Raw genomic sequence first — 22,423 nt, 5'->3', positions numbered from 1 at the left:
CAACACAAATATACATTTGAAAGTTAATAATAGTACACAAAGCTTTTCTAAAATATTTTGAGTGACAAACAGAGAGAATCATGAGAAGCGTGACATTTTCATTTACGACTATTCACAATTTGGCAAAGCCAAAATAGAGCCTAAAATAAAAATTAAGCTAAAAGTAAGATAATTTGGAACTTGGAAAGTTCTGTTTGGCTTGGCTTTTGGTTCTGAATGGGGAAGAAGGACAAAGAGTACGTCTTCACTGAGGCCTCTCTTATTGGGTATCTAAATGATTATAATGTGAATTTATCGTACATAAGAAAACAACTTGTAAAATTGTAGCCTTCCATGTATATTCATGTGCAGACACAGAGACTGAACTAGTCTAGAACCTACTTTTTCTCATAGCCATCCATTGATACGTAACCAATTTCACCACTGCTGTCTAGTGTGCATCATAGTCTAGTTTCAACGATCCCTCATATAGATCAAATCATGGCGTTAAATCTAAGTTTGCTTACATTCGTCTTATTTCGGCGCTTAATCTCTGTTTATGCCGTTATTAGTTAGTATCATTGTAGGATGTTAGCAACATATTTATTTACACTTTCTTTTTAATTTTTTTAATCTGGTGTAAAATATCGTGAAGATTATCCTTAATACAGTAATAAAGTTGCTGACTTGACACTTGGGTTCAAATCCTAAAAGCGTTTTTCAGTTTTGTTTTTTTGGACCAGAAACAGTTTTTTCTTCTTTAAGACTGTTTACATTTACTTTCTCCAGACATTCATTAAGTGAGTGCCTCATGCATTATGCCACTACTTTGAGTAAACAAGCATGCTGACTTCACTAAATAACTTGAATCTTCTATCAATTAAATTAGTATAAGATTTTCTCTAAAGAAAGAAAATGCTTCAATATAATAAAATTTTAAACATTTCTCTAATGTATTGGTTTTCACCTTTTCTGTGACATGACAATTGCCAGCCGAATTGAGTTATTGCCTTTCATGTACTAATATTCCCTTCTGTTTAACAGTAACTATAATTATAATATTTTTTATTTTGAAATTTTGACTTTAGACTGATAAAATAAAATTCTTCGAATCCCACGACTATGTATAATATTAATGACTAACTACTCTTAAATTCTCTCCAGTAGTTCACAAACAAAAAATTGCAACTAATTTATATAAATAATGATGGATGCCACGCCATTAAGACGACCCAAGCAATCCAACGTCTATTTGTGATAGTGAGTCTAGTGGCAAATTCAGCCCTAAGACTGCATCAATCACAACCAGCATAATTGAGTCCGTCGATAAACAGCAAGAAAATTAACTCAGCTGCAACAAGTAATAAAAGGCTAATATTAAAGCACAGACAATTGTATTTGTTAACTTAGTATTTGCCAACGGTTTTGTTTCTGTTAGATGAATTCCACTGCATGGTTGACAGTACATGCATACTCTTGTGAAATAAAACAAGAATATGCACAGCGCGAGGGAAAAAAAGAGGCAAAATACAAGGCTAGATTTACTGTTAAGAGTTGGCCGATAATGAGGACATATCCAAAAAAAGGAAAGAATATATAAACGCATGTCTAGCTGAGCCAGAATCAACTTTCAATCATTGGTTCGGGACCAGATGGTTCTGTGCGAGTTCTGTTTGCTTGATGAACGGAGTTAAACAGAATGTCCTTGATGACCTACATAGAAGTAATTGGCCATTATATATCAGCAGCCTTGCAAAGAATAATTTAACAAGGGGGAAGGAAGGGGCAATGCAAGTCACCTGCGACATTAGACCATGCACTTGCTCCACAGTTATTTTTGCGCTGTCACGAGTAATCTTAGCAAGTGGAGATTCCTCCTGCAAATCATAGAAATGTCAGTATCAGGTATGCAAGGACAAAATCGTTAATATCAGCATTGAGTGATATTCATGAATTCTGGTTCACAAAGTTGACACACAACAGCTTCAAATGATTAACGGTCACAGACCTAATATACATTTGCATGGTTCTCTATCAGTTTCAATTTTCTTTTCTCAATTAAGATTATAAGAAAAAATAGATTAAAATATTCAAGAACAAGGATCAATCAGGAATTTATAATTAGCAATTGCAATTTGTCCCAAGATTTTTGCTTCTGTGACAGGTCTATACTTCTTTTTCAATAGAAAAAAAAAAGGAAGCCTTTTGAAGAAAGGGATTAAAGAAAACAGAATTGAAGATACAAAAAACACAAAAATAGTTTATCCCTCCATTTTCGGGAAAGGGGTATTCTCATATATATACCACTTAGCCACAGTGCCATAACATATATATAGTTTTGGCGGCATGACTAAGTGGTATGCACATATATGTGCAATGGGCATACCCATGATCATGACAAGGCAATATACAATGAAATTTTACACATTACAGTAGAATTGCCCCCATCTAAGAAACAACTGTTCATCATGTAAATGTGGAAGTGATATGTTACCCAATAATATCTTGTAAACTAATCAAACTTCACATGATTTTTGCCATTTCGTGCATGCTACATGTGAGCACAAACACACACATGCATACTTGTAGAAAGGTAAGTAATAATAAACAGTAAGTTGACCAAGTAAATCTAGGATGTCAAGGGGAAGCCAACATTACAAATTAAACCAGTAGAATTTCAGTCGTATTCAACAAAAATTAATCAGACACCAAGTGCAATTTAGTACTCCAGTAACTCATTCACTTGATGGTTTGACATATGACTTGGCCAAACAGAAACAGGGTCCCAGAGGTGACAAGTGACATCCTCATTTGGAAATGCAATTATCCAATATTTCAAAGGGTTTTTTTATTATTGTGAAAACAACACATTGAAAGGGAAAAGTAAAGATTAAAACTAAGACCAAGTGTGATTCTGTTTTCTTTAGCTATAACATATTTTTGTTATTGTGAAAACAACACATTTAAATGGAAAAGTAAATCTAAGACCAATTGTGATTCTGTTTTCTTTAGCTATTAAGTATGGGATGGAAAATTAACAACAAAGTGAATATGGGGTACTGGGGTTTTGAAAAATCATCTTGCAAACAAAAAGACATTGGGGGGCAAAAAACATTAGATGCCAAAGCAGTAGTTAGTCCAACAAGCTCAACCATCCACATATCCAACAACCAAATCGTGATCTTTTGAGGAATGGAAGTAGCAAACAACTTTACCAGTTAAGTTGGCCAATGTCAGACAAACAGTTGAAACTTCATGAATGTAGCAACTAATTACATGTATGACACTTTTAAACCCCTTCCTAAAGAACAAGTCAATAAGATTCACACTTATTTTAATAGAAAAACTCTTGCATGCATGCATGCATATCTTGATGCTGACATATAGCTATTGAGCTATGAAACCAGTGTGAGCAAATCCATTAATGGCATGCATTACTTTAATACTCAAATGAAAGTTGGTATAAAACCATACAACCCGCTTCTCCTGACTGTAGGCTCTCTTACACCTATCATTTTGGTGTTAGTTTTCTAAGAAACATAAACCTCCATTATACATAGATGTATGCATATTTCAAAAATTACAATTATAATAAATTTCATTTAACTTTACAACATATATAGAAACCAGACAGGCAATCCTAGCAGTCAATCACTTCAGTGTAAGTGCCAGAACACATAATTATGATCTTAGAGGAAAATTTTGTTTGGAATAAAGGGCCTAATCTTATGACATGACAAAGTGGCACCACTGCTGAAGGAAACTTCGCAGATGCTTACAAAACCATAAACAAAGGTATGATTATTAGTCTTATTAGGCTCAATTTTTCTTCCCTACAATTTCTAGACTGATGATGAGAAAGCAAAATGAAGTATACTGATCATGGATTCTCACAGCTGACCTTTAGAAACAGTCTTCAAAGTTTCAATGAGTAGATGTATATCTAAATTTCCATGCAGCATGAAATAGATGACAACAGATAAACACCCAATAAGGTTTTTTATCATCAAATGCTATGCTGCCATGAAACACTTCAATAATTCAAAGGAAACCTCAATACAGAACATCCAATAAATGAAGTAAATTAGTAAAAAACTGCAACAGTCACTCACCTCTTTCTTTCTAGGCGTGGGTGCTATTAGTGGCCCAAAGCGTGAGTGTGCCAACTGATTCTCTGCCTGTTCTAGCTTCTCAGCTGCAATAAAGGAATTCTCCAACTGAGATACATACTTTTAAAACATAATAGTAACATTGATAAAAGCCATTCTCCAAGACCAATGCAGAACCATTCTAGTCCACAATCATGTCAACAACAAACGGCAGAACTCAAACCAAAATAAAAAATATACTGCAGCAAAAAGAGTACCTAAATCAGAGATTTGTCCAGCAACATAATCTCCATTGCCCAACAGAGGAGAAGACGACAGTGTATTCACCCAGTACTTGTTCCACAGCAGGTCCAAGAGGTGTGAATCAAGAGAGGACTTAAAGTAAGTAATATCCAAGGCATAATACTGCAAAATCACACAAGTGAAATCGAAAAAAAAAATCAAATAAATAAAAATGAACCAGGGTAATTGTATATAAATATTGGAAAAGAAAAAAGAAAAAAAGACCTGTTTACAGTGAACACCAAAATCCTCAATCTTATTGAGAGGAATAGTCTGGTACTCAGAAATAGGCTCATCCGGAGGCTTATACCCTTCAGGATAAGTCCTGAAAGCCCCAATCTCAACCTTCCCCGCCGAAACAGTCCTCGTCGGGTCAATCACAACCGCTAGAAACGGCTCTTGAAACTGCTGATTCAGCATCTGCGTCGAAACATCGATCCCCGACAGCCAGCAACCGTAACCAGGATGAGAGTGATACCATCCCACAACATTCTCCAACCGCCCAGCCTATATTTAAAATATATAAAAAAAAATCAACCAAAATTGAAATTAGGGTTAGGGTTAGGGTTTAGGCGAACGAACGAACCTGTTTGTTGGTCTGGGAATAATCGACCATGTACTCGTAGGCATCGGCCTGGGCATTGACGCGAGTCTCGGTGCCTTCGACTGGGAGGGCGAAGGCGTCCATGACGATGATGGCGTCGGCGTCGGTCTTGCCCTGCATGAGGCCCATGACCTCGATGGTGCCGCCGGAGCGCGCGTGGACGACCATCTTGAGGAGCGCGAGTGCGGAGATCTTCACGCGCTTGAAGTAGTGGGGGTCGTTGGCCCAGGGCTTGTCGCGCTGGAACTCGTTCTGCCCCGCCTCGTCGTAGTAGAAGATCGAGTCGTCGGCGTTGGTCGTGGTGGTAGCGGTGGAGGAGGTAGCGGCGCCGCCCGGAGTGTCCATCGGGATGATGTTGTTCTCGAGTTCCCATGTTTTCTGCGCGATCGCCGATGAAGACGACAACCCTTCCATTTCTTTGCCTTGCATATTGCAGCACTTGGACCAGACCGCTCTTCTACTCTCTTCACTATCACACTCTCCTTTTGTTGCCTCTACACAGTGAAATTTGAATTAACAAGTATTTTCATATTATTCAAAGTTTCTTTTTCTTTTATAAGGGTACTTTGATATTTTCAGAGATTTTTTTTATAAATAATAAATTAAAAAGATTTAATGCTATCTTTATCAGGACTGCGGAAAGTATGTAGATTAGAGTTTTAATGTATTTTTTATATATTAAATTAATGTAAAAATCATACTTAATTTAATTTTATTTGAAAATAATGATATCTTTATTATAATAATATTTTAAAAATTATGAAATTTACTAGAAATTCAAATAAATTTTAATTTAATTTTTTATTCAAATAATAGTATTATTACAGTTTAAAATCAAATATGGTTTCATTTAAATTTGAAGATAGTATATATTAATAAAAACAATAATAATTTAAATTTGAAAAAGTTGTATTTTTTGTTAAAAAAAAACAATTTTGCTTTAATAAATGGAGATGGGAATTACTAATTTTTAATTTATGGAGTATTATGTAACAAGAAAAAAAACATAAAAATTAAATTATAACCAATTTTACAAGTCAATTATTACAAAGTTATTTCAACTTTCTTCCATAAAGTTTAAATTCAAAATTAACACTCAAACCAATATGGACAAACTTGTCTGACTTTAACAATCACAAAACACAAATTCTAACTAATCTGTAGTTTAAATTCTTTTACACTAACAATGCATACTAAACTCCAAACTTTAAATCCATCAGTTAATTGTTTTTTAGGGATAGTTACAAATTATTATCTAAAATATTATATTTAGGAATTAGTGATAATCTTTCAATAACCACAATGAAATATCGACTAAAAAAACTATTTCATAGGAACGAAAAGATTATTTAAGTCATTATCTTATTTTCTTTTTATTAACCTTTCCTCTTAAACCTGGTAAACCAAACTATGTACCTGAGAATTTAAGTTAAACAATGTGCGTAAATCCTCATTATAAATTCCTGATTCCAAAGCGATGCATACAAAAACCTTTCTAGTCATCAAACTCAAACTAATTCGAGTACTTTGATGTTACAAAATATTATGATTCACTAGAGGAGCCTCATAGAGAATGCTAGTGCAAGGACCAGTGTTACCATTCAGGCTGCACATGTTCGTGCATGTCATAAATCCATGTTACCTAGTTAACTAGGTAAAAAAAAAATGTCGCTAATTTAACTATTTATACAGCAAATACATTTCCAATTCCTGAACCTGATTTCCCTGAACGTAATCACCAAAAAAAAAAGAGAACAAATGAAAGAAAAAAATAAACCTGTCTAAGTTGACGTAGACTCATTCGTGAATATTATTAATCTCACAACAAATGACCTGCAGAATCCCTATACTTTCTAAGCTAACAGTGACTTACAATTTAACATACATAATACAACAGGCATCATTTGACACCCTTGCCCCTTCTGTTGTATCTGGTTGCAATTCTTCTTCCCTTTTGCTTAGCAATGCTAGTTGGTGTGGTTGACAAGCCTGATTCTACACCCGGCTGAACCTCATACACACTGGAACTGTTCTGTGAACCAGAGACAACACCGCCAGCAACGGAGTCGTCCCCAATCACATCAGGCACCTCCGCTGATTCACGCAACGTCTGACACTCCTCTTGCTCAAGACCCTGAGCTGTCCTTTCCTGACTTGAATCAGTAGTATTAGGTTTGTTGTCCAATGTTTTTGTGCTCTGTTCAATAACCTGCCCTGGATTGAAACTAGCAAACAGGAAAATGGCAGAATTAATTTAAATTTCCTATTTAGATAACTGGAATAAGAAAAGAAGGGTTTCCTTTCCCAGACAGCTGGGGGGGAAAAGTCAGTTGATTTGGCCATATATTTGAAGTCAAATAAAAAATTGTTCATTCCAAATTTAGCAATTGAGGAAGTAAGGTTACCAACAGAGAATCATGGCTATTTGGTAATGACTAATGAAATTAACTTAGTAGCATGATGAACGTAAAAGTAAAATTTAATCCACAAATTTACACTCCACTGATTAACTAAAAGCAAAAGGCACCTAGGTTATATATAAATAGGTTTTACATTGAGAACATTCAACATCAAAGAAAAGCCAGTGAACCATAAATTTACCTTGGCTCTGAAGAGGGAAAACCATTTGCTAATGCATCTTCTGCTCTAACCTTCTCTTTGATTACTAAGTGGTTACTATCTTGTAATCTAGAATTTATTGCTGCATTCAAATGAAAGATCAGCATAAAAATGAAAACTAATTAATGCTGACTTAAATATTTAAACTCTAGAACACAAGGGGGAAAATTATCATAACCGAACAAGGGGAAAACACCATAAATCTATCAACACATGCAAGATTCTGTAGATTACCACCCTGATTTATGTAAACATATCCTTATGAAAATGCATAACATATTTAATCAAGAAACAATAAAATTGGATCCAATCATACTCCTCATAAAATGCGTGGATCATGCCCTAGCTAAAGGGCAAACTCAAGACCTAAAGTGAGTAACAATAAGTGAATAAAGGTTTGGTTATGTGGAAATTCTAACAGAGAGAATATGAACACAATGAACTAGTACAAAACTCAAGGAAGCTTATACTACCCATATAATTTTTAGAAGAATAGTGCACTGGCAGCAATAAACACAGTAAATATGAAAAACACATCTATTTTGAAATACAGTGCATAATACACACACACAAAATAGTCCCTAAAATTACAAGCATTGGTCAATTTAATTCTTAAAATTATAAAAATATCATTTTAATCCTTGAAATTGACAGCCAGTCATTTTATTTTAGTTTATATGGTAGTAAACTGTAATTTTAAAGACAAAAATGAACATTGTTTGGTAATGCCTAGAATTAAAACAACTATGGTTGGACTATTTGGTGCAATACTAAGTAATATATATACAACTGTTGCATAAAATCACAAAAAAGAAAATTATTTCTAAAAGTAATATCTAAAATGACAGAAACTGAGAGTCAGGGACAGCTTTGTGTAGAAAATGACTGTTTTAGAAACTAATTCTGTATTAGAAGCTCAAATAATTGCGTTAGAAAACAGTTGTGTTGGAAATTGCAGAATAGTGGTTATGTGTAGAAAAACTGTCGGCTGTTATATATGAGTATATATCTGATAGTATATTGTGTAATTAGGCAATGTGAAGTTATTTGTGATTTGTGGACAGAGAAACTCTCTGTAGGAGACATCTTTCTCTGGGACAACAAGTGTATAGTTGTATTTGTGTAATAGGAGATTTTCATCTCTGGGACAGCAAGTGTTTTGCTGTAATGTGTGTGATTTCAGTGTTTAATATTATTTTATTACTCTATCAATTCGTGTTCTATTATAATAATTAACTCCTGTCCCCACAAAACCCCAAGTGAGATGATCAGGGCTACAAAACACTGCAAGAAGGGCCAGTGAGACATCACAAATCACAATCATAAGTTGTGATTTCCCAAAGTACAGAAATAAAAAAAGGATGAAATTTCTCTGCATGCATTGCACATTGCAACAAAACATTGAATGAATTACTTTCACCTGAATGAAGGACTACAAGCCTCCACCAACAATCCAAACACTCTGGGGATGTCAAAGGCCTACAATAGTCAGATAGTCCCCTAGCTTATGGGAGTTATGGAGTTGTGTTTACTCAATTTTCAGCCAGATTCAACACAGAAAGCCACATGAATTGCACAATTTCTCTGAGCTTCACTAGCAGATACTAATGCTATGAGAAGACACCAGTGATTTCAAGGTTTCAAAAGTAAACACTAGGCATTGTGCAATGGTCCATGGTGCACTGCTAAACGCTATAGTATCTCACAATAGCATTATTAACAACTGTGACTATATAAGTTGCAAATAGCACATTACATCAACCAAGCATGTTTTCTGATCATAAGACAGCCAAAGGAACTGATTCATACCTTCTCTAGTTTCTTCAACAGAATCTAGCTGATGACCAGGCCCATTTGTGTCACTGATGCCATTGACTTTAACCAGACCGCCATCCCTGTTACATTCAGAAAAATGCTAAAATTAGAAAACAAATAAGACACAGGGCCTGAATTCATACAAAAAGCTTGACCAAATCTCTGTACATGGGACACTTGGTAATCATAGACATTGACAGATCAAACTAGAGATTATTGAGGAAAGTTAAAAATTCAGCAAACTAGAGATTATTGAGGACCTTATATGCATTGTATAAGATAAAGTCGGGGTGACAAGGGAGAATAAGGTAATGTCAGAAAGTAAATGAGAAAACACTTAACCTGACGAAATAGACCAGCACAACTTTATTGAAAAGAAATGACAACATGATAGAAATACTCTAACCTGTGCATATCATCCGAGGACCCATCTCTTAGTCCTGAAGTAGTTATTTCGCCGCCATCTTGTGTACCTATGTGGCATGGATTTTCATAAGCTAAGTAAAATTGTAAAACTTCTACTGAGAGACAGTGGAACAAAACTATTGTACAATACATGAAAAAGAACTTTATCTGCTAGTCAGGTTCCGTTAACACAAAGAACAATGGATTTATACATGTAAGTAGTTAAATCATACTTGTCTGCTCGAATAATAACAATTAGTAAATAACATGTATGCCAAATTGCCCAATTATAATTCTCCTGAGTATCTCAAAAGCAAAAGCATTGATAATTAACAAATGGTTTTGATTCTAAAACATATTTGACTAACATATTAGGTATATTGTCATAGTCAGCAGTTGCGTTACCTCTGGTCTGCTGAACAGCAACAGAGCCCTTGGAAAAAAGAAAAGAGAATCGTGTTAGGCATGAAATAGAGTTTATCTTTAAAATCCTTGAATGAAGGGGGGTTGTTATATAAACTTCAGTTCAGATGCACACCTGATTCTGTTCAAAATTAATGTTAACTGGATTAGACAGCACAGATTCAGGTTGGAACTCATCTAGTTTACTATCCAAATCTGAAGAAGGGAAATGAAGTTAAATGAGTAAATAACCAAGAGGCTCTATATGTTTTAAGGAATAAATATGTTTTACCAATAAAAAAATTTATCATCAGAATAAACCAACAGGCCTCCTAAAGCAGTAGAATCATACCTGGAGAGACCTGAGAACCTAATCCTCTGGCCAAGTTCGCAGATGCATCCACTAAATTTGTTGAATTGTGTACTCTCTCTCCCAAACTAGCTCCAATATTTTCAATAGCTGAAGAGTTTACATTATTTTTATTCTCCATGGCAAATGCAGACCAATCAATTTTTGAGGATGGAAGTGATCTAAGCAAATCCTCTGTTGCCCTGGATCTTACTCTTCGTATTTCATCCTGAATACTCCATGAACCAGTAGCAGCAGAATCCCTTTTCAACTGCATTCCAGTATCAGCCAGCCCAAATAAAACAATCCATCAACACAACATCTGAATATTGTAACCCAATCAACCCAAATGACAAATGATATTCCAGAACATGAGAAATTCTATCAAGGCACATCACATACCATAATAAAATAATTAAGGCAGCTAAATGGTGAAAAAGGAAAACATAAATCCTCTGGTGAAAATAATTAAGGCATATCACATAATTTACTTTGTATTGCAACAACTGTATTAGTTTTCAAAATTTTAAGTTCATGAATTTTAGTAATAATAATTTTTCTGGTTTAACTATGCCTCGTGCCAGCAATATCTGCTCAAAATGTAGAACCCAATATTCTAAATAAAATTTCCAGTAAAGTAAATGACATATAAGTAAAAATCCTAGTTTGAAAACAAAATTAGCTAACAAAAAAACACCAATAAGATATATATGCGAGTTCCAAAAAATAAAAAATGGCACCTTGGAGGGTGGTGTAGAATTGTTGCCAAATAGATATGGTGTTTCTTCTTTAAATAGCTGAATTCCAGATGGTGTTTGAGGTTTAGTATGGTCTATGGAAGGTGATGCCCATGGAGGGCGTGTGCGCATATACAACTTAGCCACATCCACTGGTGATCCTTCATCTTTGGGGTCCTGCATATCAACCAGGTATACAGGTAAAAACAAACCATTAATCTGAAATCATATTACCATGATATACATTATACGAAGGGAAAAGGGGAAGGAGATGAGATAGCATGTACAACGTTGAAACATCAATATATGTTTCTCCACAAACTGAGAGAGAGAAAGTTACTAACTTGTGGTAATGCAACCAAATTCAAACTAGGACTTCCATAACCTATATCTGAATTTGTATCTAAACCTGACTTCTTTTCCCGCAGCCATTTCTTTGCCTCCATAATGGCAGCACTATGGAGCTCAGGTGAATCTGTATCTAAGAAATAATTAGACTCCATGGTCAGGAAACAGTAATATGTTAAAACTGAGTTAAGTCTGTAGAGAGTACCACTTCCAAAAATCTTGTTGGGTATATCCGTTGGCCTCTTATCCCCATCATCATCATTTGCAGGATCTACCACTCTTGATCTTATTATTTTTATCAGCCTATCACATTCTTCCCTGATCAAATATTACACTCTATTAGAATCTTATACCGAACAACTAGAGGAAACAGTTTATGTATCCATAAATGCAGTTCCACTCTCTAAAGTTTATACAACATATATAGCTAAAGGTCTAAAAAGTTTAGTCCAAAGCATTGATGTATTCAGCTATTCTAACATGATGGGTGCACTTTATAAGGTAAGGGTCGTATATCTGTTGACTGATAAATAAATAAATCAACAGTTGAGATTTTAACAACTTTATAGTTTGTTATACATGTGTATATATTTTATCACAATATCAACCATTGATTGAATCAGTTATAACTTTGCACTTCACCTTCTAAAGTGTATGCCTCATATTAGAGGAGTCAAATCCGTCGCTGATATATGCAGCATAGCACACTTTACATGATCATGTTCTTTGTCTGGCCTGGGTTAATGCTTATTTTTTTATAGTTCCCAAACTTAGGCAAGTTAAAATCACCAAGATAGTATATGAATGGAGGAAATTTTGAAGTCAAACAACGCTGAGTATTGCTATAAATTTAAAAATTCAGAATTGCCTTCTATGATTTGAAAACTAGCATCAGGGATTCTGGATGGTAATCATGGTATACAAATAGATAACTATGTAAGAATTATTTTAGAGGCTAAAATTACTGCTAAGTTTAAATACAACTCTATGGAAAATAATAGATAGCCCTAAAACCAGGATGCATACATAATTACATATAGTGTGATTTTATTTAACTACAGGAAATTACATTGTTGACAAAAGAGTATCAACAACTTTCCAACCAATTATCATATTCTAAAACAAGGGTAAAAAAGTAAAAAACAACAAAGGAAATATCCACATTTTAAACTTGTAATTAATATAATTCTTCAGTACCTTGAGAATGACTCCTTCATAAGTAGTTGCTCAATCATATGCTTGCTTTTGCTATTCCCAACACATGGCTGGAGCCCCTTCACAGAAAAATTGATCAGTTCAGATGTCCCATACTTTCATCACAGATATCAATAAAAATGTGCAATGCTATTAAACGAAACCAGGGGATTCATGAACACAAGAAACCATCGATCAAAACTGTAACTGAATGGAAACATAATCTACATTCTACAGTACTGTCAAAAGCCCATGCATTTCTAAAAATGATTAATGCTTCAGAAAGTTACCAAAGGCCCATAAGTTTGTGAAACAACAAAGTTGTCTAAGAGGAAGGAGTGAAGACTTCTAAAATTACCAAAGGCCCATAAGTTAGTGGAACAACAAGTTGTCTAAGAGGAAATATTAAGAACAGAGTCATGTGAGTTCATGTGTCAACATGCATTGCATGCATAATAAGTAAAAGCACGTCAATTTCCCAACCAAAAGAAAACAAAGAAAAATTAGCATTCATAATTTATACAGATGCATTACAAACCAACAAAAACAATTGAAAATACCTACTTCCTAGAATAAACATAAAAAAAGCCTTAAATCTCAAGAACAGAACAACATAACAGAGAGTCAACTACCTTGCTCAATGCCACATCACCTTCAGAAGGGTTATCATTTTCATCATCGAAAGTACCAACTTCCTCTGCAAAATTAAGCACCAGGCACATCTTTTAGAAGGGGACAGCTATAGCAACAGGCCAAAACCAAAGGGCATATATATTTTGTTTTTTCAACAAAGCACGACCATGACCATGAGCATGACCCATACTCAACGCTAAATTTAAAAGACATAACACATTCACCCAACTTCGTCAATTTTTCAAACCCAATCAAACACTTTAATTACAAGGCACCACCTACCTCGACTACTAGATCTACCAAACCTAGATCAACTAAAGTCAAATTAAAATAAAGTCAGCATACAAAAGCTCTGTTACTCCACATACTCAACATAAAACAAAATCCCTATATTAACGAAATTAAAGCCAGAAAGTACAGAAACCCTAGTAGTTCAAGTAAAACAGTATAACAGTAACAAAAGTGCGTATACATTGAATAGAAATCATTACCAGCATCGGAATCGTTAGCGGAAGAGGAATGAGAAGACGTAGCAGAGGAAGAATCAGAAGGAGAATTATCGAGATCCAAAACAGAGGAGAAGATTTTTCCGGCGCCAGAAGCAATGAAACGCGAGGGAGAGATAACGAAACGAGAGATCCAATTAGGGCTCGGAGGCTCCGGCGGCGGCGGCGGCGCGGGGCGGTCGTAGGGGGTGCGACTCCTTGCGGCTGCGCTCCGGCGCGTGCGGACAATTTTGCCGGCGGATCGAGATCCGGGAACGGAAGCCATCGAAGCACGTGGGAAAGTGCTTCTGTTTTCGTTGCAGAGTTCAAATTTTCAGTTCCAAAAACACCACTTAACTTCACTCTTCTCTTCTTATTTCCCAGAAACAGACGCCGAGTTTGATTGTTGTAGCGGTTATCTTCAGTTTATTGCGTTTTTTATTTTTAACTTTTTTCTTTTAATATTTGTTTTTATCGTCAGTGTGTGTTGTGTGGGCCAGGAAAAATGTTGCCTCTTGTGATTTTTAAATAGAAAAAAAAAAGTATATGCTCGTGTAGGGTCTTTTATTTTATTTTATTTTCCGTTGGAGGCTAAAGTTCAAAGGTATCTTTCGGGAATAAATTTGTGTGTTACAGCTTTTTTCAATAGAATTATAATCAGAAAAAAAATTGACGATCGCTAAAAGAATGAGGTTTATTTTTATATAATTAAAATTAAATTTATAAAATAAATATTTTTAATATATACATTATTATGATTAAATTTTATAATAAATCTTCAATATATAAATTATATTTTAGAATTATAACAAATAATTTAAATATTAATGTAAATGTTGGCTCAAGCAAAATTGTTTGAGAAAATAGTTGAATGTAAACGTTGTTTATATTTTTATCCAATCAAACTCTATTATTGTTAAATTTGTTAATTTTTATAATAATTTTTTTAAAGATCATAAGAAAAGTTTATTTTAGATTAATTGATAGATAGTATGACAAAAAATTATAGGAAAAGTGTATGTCTATTAATTTCAATTTTTTTTCATAAATAAATATTTATAATTTATAATCCTAGACAAAAAGAATAAGGCACTATAAAAATGCTAAATAATTGATCCTTCAAAGGACGATAAAAATTGGAACCAACGGCCACACTTTTGTGTAATGTTGGTTCATAAAAAAAAGTCACCAAATTCATGTTTCTTCCTATCTTTGTCTTCGTGTTCAGTTACTTTCTTGGTTTTTGACTCCTTATTTTCATAGATGGCTATAGAATGATTGACTTGTGAGTTTTTAAACAAAAAAAGTGTCTTCGAACACACGACAATGTATGAAATATGAGTTAATTATTAGAACTGAAAATGAAAAGAAGAATAAGAGGAGCAGAGAAGAAGGAAGAATAAATAATCCTTCGATTTTAAAGGACTCAAAAGGAGAGAAAGCAATGAAAATTGCTTAATAATATGAAAGCAATTCCGGACAAAATATTATAACGGAATAACATATTAAAATAGATAGAAGACGGTTTTTGTTAATATACTTTAAATATTTTAAAATTATCCAAAGTTTGTTTGAATATTTTTTGTGTAACTGAAAAGTCAAATATTCTAATTAGAGTGATTTAAAAAAAAATAAGGTAATTAGTATGTAACTATTGGGGAAGATCCTAGATCCTAGGTCTAGAAGCTTTGAATGGATGGAGGAGGGGAAAACGACATCCATAAGTTGCAGCATATTGACAATCCCAAAAAACATGAACCATAGACCCAAAGGGCGTGTGCATCTGTCATGGAGTCGAATTACTTTTGTACAACCATTAGCCATATATTCCATTTCCGCATGTGAGGCACGACACAAGATCCTTCTCAATTTATTTAGAAAAAAAAAATACGGGAATAGATGGAGAGTCTTTTATAATAAACAAAATAAAACCATCCTTTCTTCTAATTATATTATTTTACATTTTACCAGTTTAAATCAGCGATTAATATGATTAGATTTTCCTCTCTTTTTTTTCCATCCAAACCAATTATACATGCTAGAGGTACCTGACATTTCTTTATCTTTTCCTTTTATTTTTATTAATTTAAATAATCTAAAAATGTACTACTCTTTTTTCTTTCTCTTCTATTTGTTTTCTTTTTTCTTTTTCTTCTCAAAACTGAACAAAGGCTATGTGCTTGTCTTGAAAATGTTTCTAGATTAAAAAATACTTTTACAGTATATTTTAATATGTTTAGATGAGTTTTTTTTTTCTTTTAATTTTGTGCTGAAGAACTAAAAAAAACCATTTATTTTTCTTTTGTGTCTAGAGTTTTGCTCTTCTTAAAAGTACTCTAAAAAAAATCAAACTATAGAAAAGGGACATTTCCCAAATTTAACATATATTGTTTAAAATTTTAAGAATTATGCACTACCAATATAAAGTAGTTTAACAAACTTCCATACCTGGTAATTTGTAATTGTATGATAATACATAGTCTATTTTCTATCATAAAATAGTTTTAATATTTTTAAAAATATTTTTCATAAAAAATATCATACTTTTTATTAAATCTATCCACATGAACCCTAAGTTACGTGGACCAAAATGGGGGAGGAAAAAAAAACAAAAGTTTTATTCAGTGACATGTAAACATCCCTACTTTAGAATCATTATAATACATCACAACTAAGCGGCTATATGTACAAGGAAAAGAAGTAATTCATTGTTCTATAGTTAAGCAGAGCATAAAGCTAGCGGAATCACTTTGGTGGCACAGGAGTAAATTAACAGGCTCCCAATGGCTAGCATACTAAATGGTAGTTAATGGTAAGCATAACAGAAACTTGAAATATAATCCACATTCAACTATCAATTTTGTAATGTTGGTCCCTCAAGTTATCACAAATGCATTAGATGACCTAAATGTAACCTTTGCGAGTTGTCACACCAGCTGCATCAAGATCACACTGGTTTCTATGTTGAGTGTATCTCTTCCTCTCATTCTGCTTCCTTCAGTTCAAATACTGCTCCAACACTTGAAAATTAATAAGTACATTAAAGGGAATAAAACAAAAGAGCTCAAAATACCAGGGTCTCACCACTGCTACCTCATACTTCAAGTCAGAAAGAAATATACTATCAGTATCCAGTTTAAAGTCGTCACAAACTTCATACAATAACAGAAAGGACAATGAAGGTTATTTGTAGACATAACTTACCTAATTGTCATTGGAGCGAGAATGACGTCTCCGTGATCTGCAAATAGGACAACTTAAAGTATTAAAATATAATATATTACTTTTACATGAGCACAACAAACTTGGCGTTATGATTAAAAAAACCAAATAACAAACTAAATCCCCCTGGTAAGTCTATTCAAACACAGTCACTCTCAAATCTCAATATTGATTGCCAAATCACATTGAATTCTGGAAAAATGATACTGTTCAATCACTTAAATTCAGTTTAAATCTCATTCTTAAAGGCTATAAGAAAATTAGCCATTCTATATGGCTAGCTTCTAAGATAAACGTCCAAAAAGAAAAGACAGTAAAAATAGCTCACCATTATCTGAAAATACAACAGGAAGAACATAATGTATTGAATAACAAAAAAGGGTATTCTGAAAAAATGCACATATATAACAAGTAACAACATATACCAGATTGCTAATAGTTAATAAATGATAGAGATTATGATTTCTTTTCCAGTTAGTATGCCTTGGAGGAGGTATGTATAGATAATATATCTTTTGCAGTAATGATAATGACATATCCCCTCAAGAGTCAAGATGTTAAATTAGATTATTAACATTCAAATGTCTAAATATAAAGAATTTGATTCTAGGTGGCTAAAGACGGTAGACATATCAGGGTGATGTTCAACATGGAATCAGAGAAAAATCAATTTCTTGGGATGTTTGTTAGCTTCATATAAATTCAGTTTTAGCCTTAAAAACTCATCAGAATATCAATAGAAATGTCAAAACTGAAAAGAAAAGAAAAAACAAAGGATGGAAATGTACTACCCACCTGCGAAAACCACTTTCACCTCTCAAGTGGCCAATTGTACTAACAAAATCATCATCAATCTCATCTAGCCTATACTCGCCATACTCTACAGATGCTACAGAACCTTCATCAGAATTTGAAGTATCAGAACTTAAATGGCGATTAACCCTACTTTGATCGCCAACTCTTGTCCTTCTTCGGTTTCTAGAACTTCTAAAGTTATTGAAGGCATGATACAGAATACAAGAGGTCCACCAGTTACCTTCATCTCCAGGGAAGTCCTCAAACTCATCTGCAATGTCATCATCCCCATATTCAATCACATAATCTCCCAAAACCACTCCCCGTGGAATTTCTGAATGAATAGTGCTCAAAACATCTATGATCTCAGATGACTGCTGAAAATTTTTCCAATCAAGCTGTCGGACAGGATCAATTTTCGATGGACAAGCATGAGGGTGTTCCAGTTGAGCATGTTTTTGTAGCTCGGAGTAACTTCCAATAAATGCACATTGCTCCTCTTCACAGCAACGCTTCTTCTCATCAAGATGCACACGAGCTTTATCAACAATAATCCACCCAAAAACATCACCTCTACACAACGGACAACTCAGCTTGTATTGACAATCAGATACCACTGACTCACTATTTGCCATGGAATTTGCATCAGACAATTGGGAGGTTGAATCATATGTTGAAGAGGATGGCATGCTATGTGTGCTTTTAAAACGATCCAAGCAATTTGAGTGCAACTGACTTGTGTCACATACAAAAGAACGACACCCCTTATCATAAGATGAACACTGAAGGAGCACACTATTATGAGGAACTTCCAAGCATATGGGGCAGATTACATCTTCCCACCTGGTATCCAACAGAATATCCTCCATGCTGCCTGCTCTAAGTTGGACAGTTGGACTACACTACCACAAAATCTGAAACCAAGCACAGGCCACTTACATCAAGTAAATAAATAATCAGCAGTGTGTGTTTGTATAGTCTATGGCATGCTCCTTACTATTCTCTTGTCAGATTATATTGATGCAAACCTAAGTAGCAATCCTGGATTTCAGATCAAACCTAAGAAAAGAAGACAAAATTTGAATTTAGCTTGGAACCAACAATACACAAGTATATGGTAAACATGATCTAAAATTTTAAATTCAGGGAAATTATAAACCCAACAAGAATTTTATTTGTAACACTAACATGGTGTTTGGTTAGAGGAGAATGGAATGATGGGAAGGAAAGTAAGAGGACCAAAATCCCTTCCCACCCATTTTTGCCCTCCCTCCAAACATAGGAGGATTTAAAGGGGAGGAAAAATACTAAAAGTTTGTTGACTGTACAAACTAATTGTCCTTGGTTTGAATACTTGATTCGAATGATTTTATTTGTCTGCTGTGAGTGTATAATAATAAATTATTTTATTTTCCCTTTCCTCTCCTCCTTTGTACAACGGTTTGATGTGCTTCTGTGTGACTTAGAGGTCATTGATTTGTGTCATGGAATCATCCTCTTGCAAATGCAAGGTAAGGCAACCTACTATGGATACATAAAGAGTCTGGCCCTTCCTAGACCTCAGCAGCGGGACATTTATAGCACGAGGTTGCCATTTTTTCCCTTTCCTCTCCTTATGGACCAAAGAAGGAGCCCCTTCCTTCATCCTTCCCTTCCCCTCCCCCTCCTTTAAACCAAACAAACACACTATTTTCATAAACTCTTCGAAGGATTTGCATCTTTTGATACAAACTATCATAATTATTGACACAATATATAAATGGGTGGCCTAATTCAGAACACTCCCACTAGGTAGAAGTAAACAGCCTTTATCACTGCAAGCTGGAAAGGCTGTTTCCATGAAATAAATCAGTCCAAACTAAAAAAATCAGATGAAAATGAGGTCAATTGGCAACCTGATACTAACTTATTAACACGAACTGGTTTTCAGACACAATCCAAAAAAACACATAACGCTGCATCTAGAGCTCATCAGATACACTAGATATATCATATATCACCCACTCCTTAAATTAGATTAGCGAATAACTAAATATTTATATCAAACAAAATAATCAGATCAACATAACATCCTCTAATTAACAAGGCAAGAATAACTCAGTAGGCCTTCTTAACAAGAAGATTAAAAAATATATATAAAAAAAAAAAATCAATAGGATCGTACATCAATAACCAAGTTGACCAATCTGAAACAACAGGTACGGCCGATAAATTATAGAACTGTTAGATTCAAATGAACAAAAAATCGCATTATAAATTTATTCATATATTAGAGGGAAAAGAAAATGTCAATTGCTAGCCCTAACCAGTGTGGTTAAACATAAATCGAAGAGGAGACAAAAATAAAGTAAAAATAGGAAAGGAGAAATGTGACATTGAGAAAAGGTAGAAGCTGACCTGATACGAGAAAATTGATGAGTGAATAGGGAAAATTGGTAGGGATATGGAGATTGGTGTGTGAGTTGAGTCAAAGTGACAGGGGATGTTTCGACTTTCGATAGTAGGTTAGGTTCGTGCAAATGCAGATTAATTGCAGTTAGGGAAAGTATGAGGTTTGGTAGCATATACAAATTCCAACAGCTACGCACGCATGTTAGAGAGAGAAAGAAAATAAACATAAGTAAAGGTTGTCGTGGTACACTAAGTTCAGCCCCAATGACGTAAATGCCCTTTTCAATGTCCGGAACTAATTAATAATTAGTTAATTACCATAAGCGTGTGCTACTTAGGTAACTTAGTTTGTATTTGATAGAAGGAGAAGAAAGACCAACAAGATTCATTTCTCCTTGCTTCTTCTCATCCAAACTAGAAAAGACCAACAAGGTTTCTAAAAATCTCTGCAACATTTTGTCTGAACTGTGCTTAAAAAATTATTTTTTATTTGTTTTGAATAACAAATCCTATTTATTTATTAAATAAATATTTAAAAAAATACGTATTTTTAAATTATTTGTTTTAAGTTTAAATAAGTTTGTCCACTATATATAATATGTATTATTATTCTGGATTATTCATTGATCCAATAAGTCCACACGTCTTAGCCTAGCAAAGGCTCATCACATCACACGCTTTGAACTGACAGGCCAAATTGTTGTCTAGAAGTCAATTTTATTTATATTTTATCAAGGGGAAATAGAAGTCGATATTTCTAACATGTAAGACAATAAATTGTTGTATAGTCTTGATTCACCTCCACGTGTTATGTAACTGAGTAATATGCCTATGAAGTTAATTCTTTCTTGTAAATTGAAAAAAATTCAATTAATATCATTCCATTGCGCACATAAGATATCATTTTTAGTGGGTAAAACCGATTGTTATGATATAAGTGTTCATAATATTTGCACCGGAAAATTAAAATTTATTTTTCATTTAAAGTATATTACAATAATAATAGATAGGAAAGAATGATTTGTATATTTGGATGTGTGTTTTTAAAATAATGATTTTTTTTCAACAATGTAACAAAATTATTTATAATATTAAAGAGATATGAAATTAGATCTTTTTTAAAATTAAGAGATTTTATTTAAATTAATTTTTTATATTTTTATTTTTATATTTAAAAATAAAAATTAACTCATATTTTATCTTAAAAAACTTCCTTATATAAGACAAATATAATTTTCAAATAATCACATAATTATATACTATAACTAATTACATAATTTGATTATGATATATAACAATAGAATTTTATTATTATTTGGTGGACAGTTTTCACATTTATAAAATAATATATTTTTATATTAATTATATGTTTGGTACTAATAAATAATATAATAATATTCCACTAAAATATTGATTTGATTAAATTAGTTTTTTTAATTTAATTATTAAATAAATTATTTTCTTTTCTAAATATTAAAATACTCATTTATGTATGACTCTAGTTCAATACTAAATTGAGACTAACTTTATTATAATTAATTTATTAATCAAAGTATGTATTATTAATCAAGGTAAGCATCCCATAACTCTTTAAGATTCGAGTAACATGAAATAACATTTTTTTACCTTCAAGAATTAATAGAGGAATCATGTAATATTTGTTTCTATTATTTATAGCTCAATGTTAACATTAGAGTATTGTATTACTATCAAACTCAAGTTTTTTTTCTTTCATTAAATTGTTTTGATCATGGTCTTAATTATATTAGAGTTCAAACTCATTACCAATATTTAATGGACTCCTTTTTTTATGAATAATTGATTCTACAAGCATTTAATCATGTCTAATATTCATTCAACTAGTACCCTAAAATATTAGGTGTCCGAGATTAAAATATAATAAATAACTTATTAATTATTATGATAATTTTAGGTTAAATGAAACTATTACATTTTTTCTTGAGATATTCATATTGATATATTAAGATAATATTAAACCATTGGAAATTCTCAATTGAGTCATTTCAATTATAACATCTACATGCACATCATCT

General features: G+C 33.3%; 3 protein-coding genes across 13 annotated transcripts; all 3 read right to left on the bottom strand.

Annotated features, from left to right (window-relative positions):
• Window positions 1-1,333: 1,333 nt before the first annotated feature.
• Window positions 1,334-5,491, bottom strand: LOC114415058 (COP9 signalosome complex subunit 5a-like). The gene is made up of 6 exons (XM_028379582.1): window positions 4,957-5,491; window positions 4,596-4,877; window positions 4,346-4,493; window positions 4,092-4,174; window positions 1,779-1,856; window positions 1,334-1,692 (listed from the first exon to the last, which is right to left on the bottom strand). The coding sequence occupies exons 1-6, from the start codon at window positions 5,401-5,403 to the stop codon at window positions 1,603-1,605; spliced, it is 1,128 nt and encodes a 375-aa protein (XP_028235383.1). The 5' UTR covers window positions 5,404-5,491; the 3' UTR covers window positions 1,334-1,602.
• Window positions 5,492-6,452: 961 nt separating this feature from the next.
• On the bottom strand, window positions 6,453-14,402 carry LOC114415057 (protein KAKU4-like). Of its 3 annotated transcripts, none has more exons than XM_028379578.1 (13): window positions 13,968-14,402; window positions 13,476-13,540; window positions 12,847-12,923; window positions 11,855-11,967; window positions 11,646-11,782; window positions 11,305-11,478; window positions 10,568-10,835; window positions 10,352-10,431; window positions 10,219-10,246; window positions 9,815-9,881; window positions 9,403-9,488; window positions 7,576-7,675; window positions 6,453-7,199 (listed from the first exon to the last, which is right to left on the bottom strand). In XM_028379578.1, the coding sequence occupies exons 1-13, from the start codon at window positions 14,245-14,247 to the stop codon at window positions 6,875-6,877; spliced, it is 1,800 nt and encodes a 599-aa protein (XP_028235379.1). In that variant the 5' UTR covers window positions 14,248-14,402; the 3' UTR covers window positions 6,453-6,874. The 3 variants fall into 3 exon arrangements, with proteins under 3 accessions (XP_028235379.1, XP_028235381.1, XP_028235380.1); XM_028379580.1 differs by having other exon boundaries at window positions 12,847-12,914; XM_028379579.1 differs by having other exon boundaries at window positions 11,646-11,776; window positions 13,968-14,401.
• A 2,150-nt stretch (window positions 14,403-16,552) lies between these two features.
• LOC114415056 lies at window positions 16,553-20,628 on the bottom strand. 9 transcript variants are annotated; one of them, XM_028379574.1, is made up of 5 exons: window positions 20,376-20,626; window positions 20,143-20,198; window positions 18,976-19,037; window positions 17,979-18,892; window positions 16,553-17,202 (listed from the first exon to the last, which is right to left on the bottom strand). In XM_028379574.1, exons 4-5 carry the CDS (start codon window positions 18,845-18,847, stop codon window positions 17,166-17,168), a joined length of 906 nt encoding a protein of 301 aa, XP_028235375.1. In that variant the 5' UTR covers window positions 18,848-18,892; window positions 18,976-19,037; window positions 20,143-20,198; window positions 20,376-20,626; the 3' UTR covers window positions 16,553-17,165. The 9 variants fall into 9 exon arrangements, with proteins under 9 accessions (XP_028235375.1, XP_028235372.1, XP_028235378.1 ...); XM_028379571.1 differs by lacking the exon at window positions 20,143-20,198 and having other exon boundaries at window positions 16,553-16,970; window positions 17,046-17,060; window positions 17,166-17,202; window positions 17,979-19,037; XM_028379577.1 differs by lacking the exon at window positions 20,143-20,198 and having other exon boundaries at window positions 17,979-18,081; window positions 18,220-19,037; window positions 20,376-20,628.
• Between the last annotated feature and the right edge of the window lie 1,795 nt (window positions 20,629-22,423).

This window comes from Glycine soja, chromosome 6 (genome assembly GCF_004193775.1).
Source record: "Glycine soja cultivar W05 chromosome 6, ASM419377v2, whole genome shotgun sequence".
Lineage (NCBI taxonomy): Eukaryota > Viridiplantae > Streptophyta > Magnoliopsida > Fabales > Fabaceae > Glycine > Glycine soja.
Note: the sequence above shows the minus strand (reverse complement) of the source record. Positions and strands in the feature narration are given on the sequence as shown.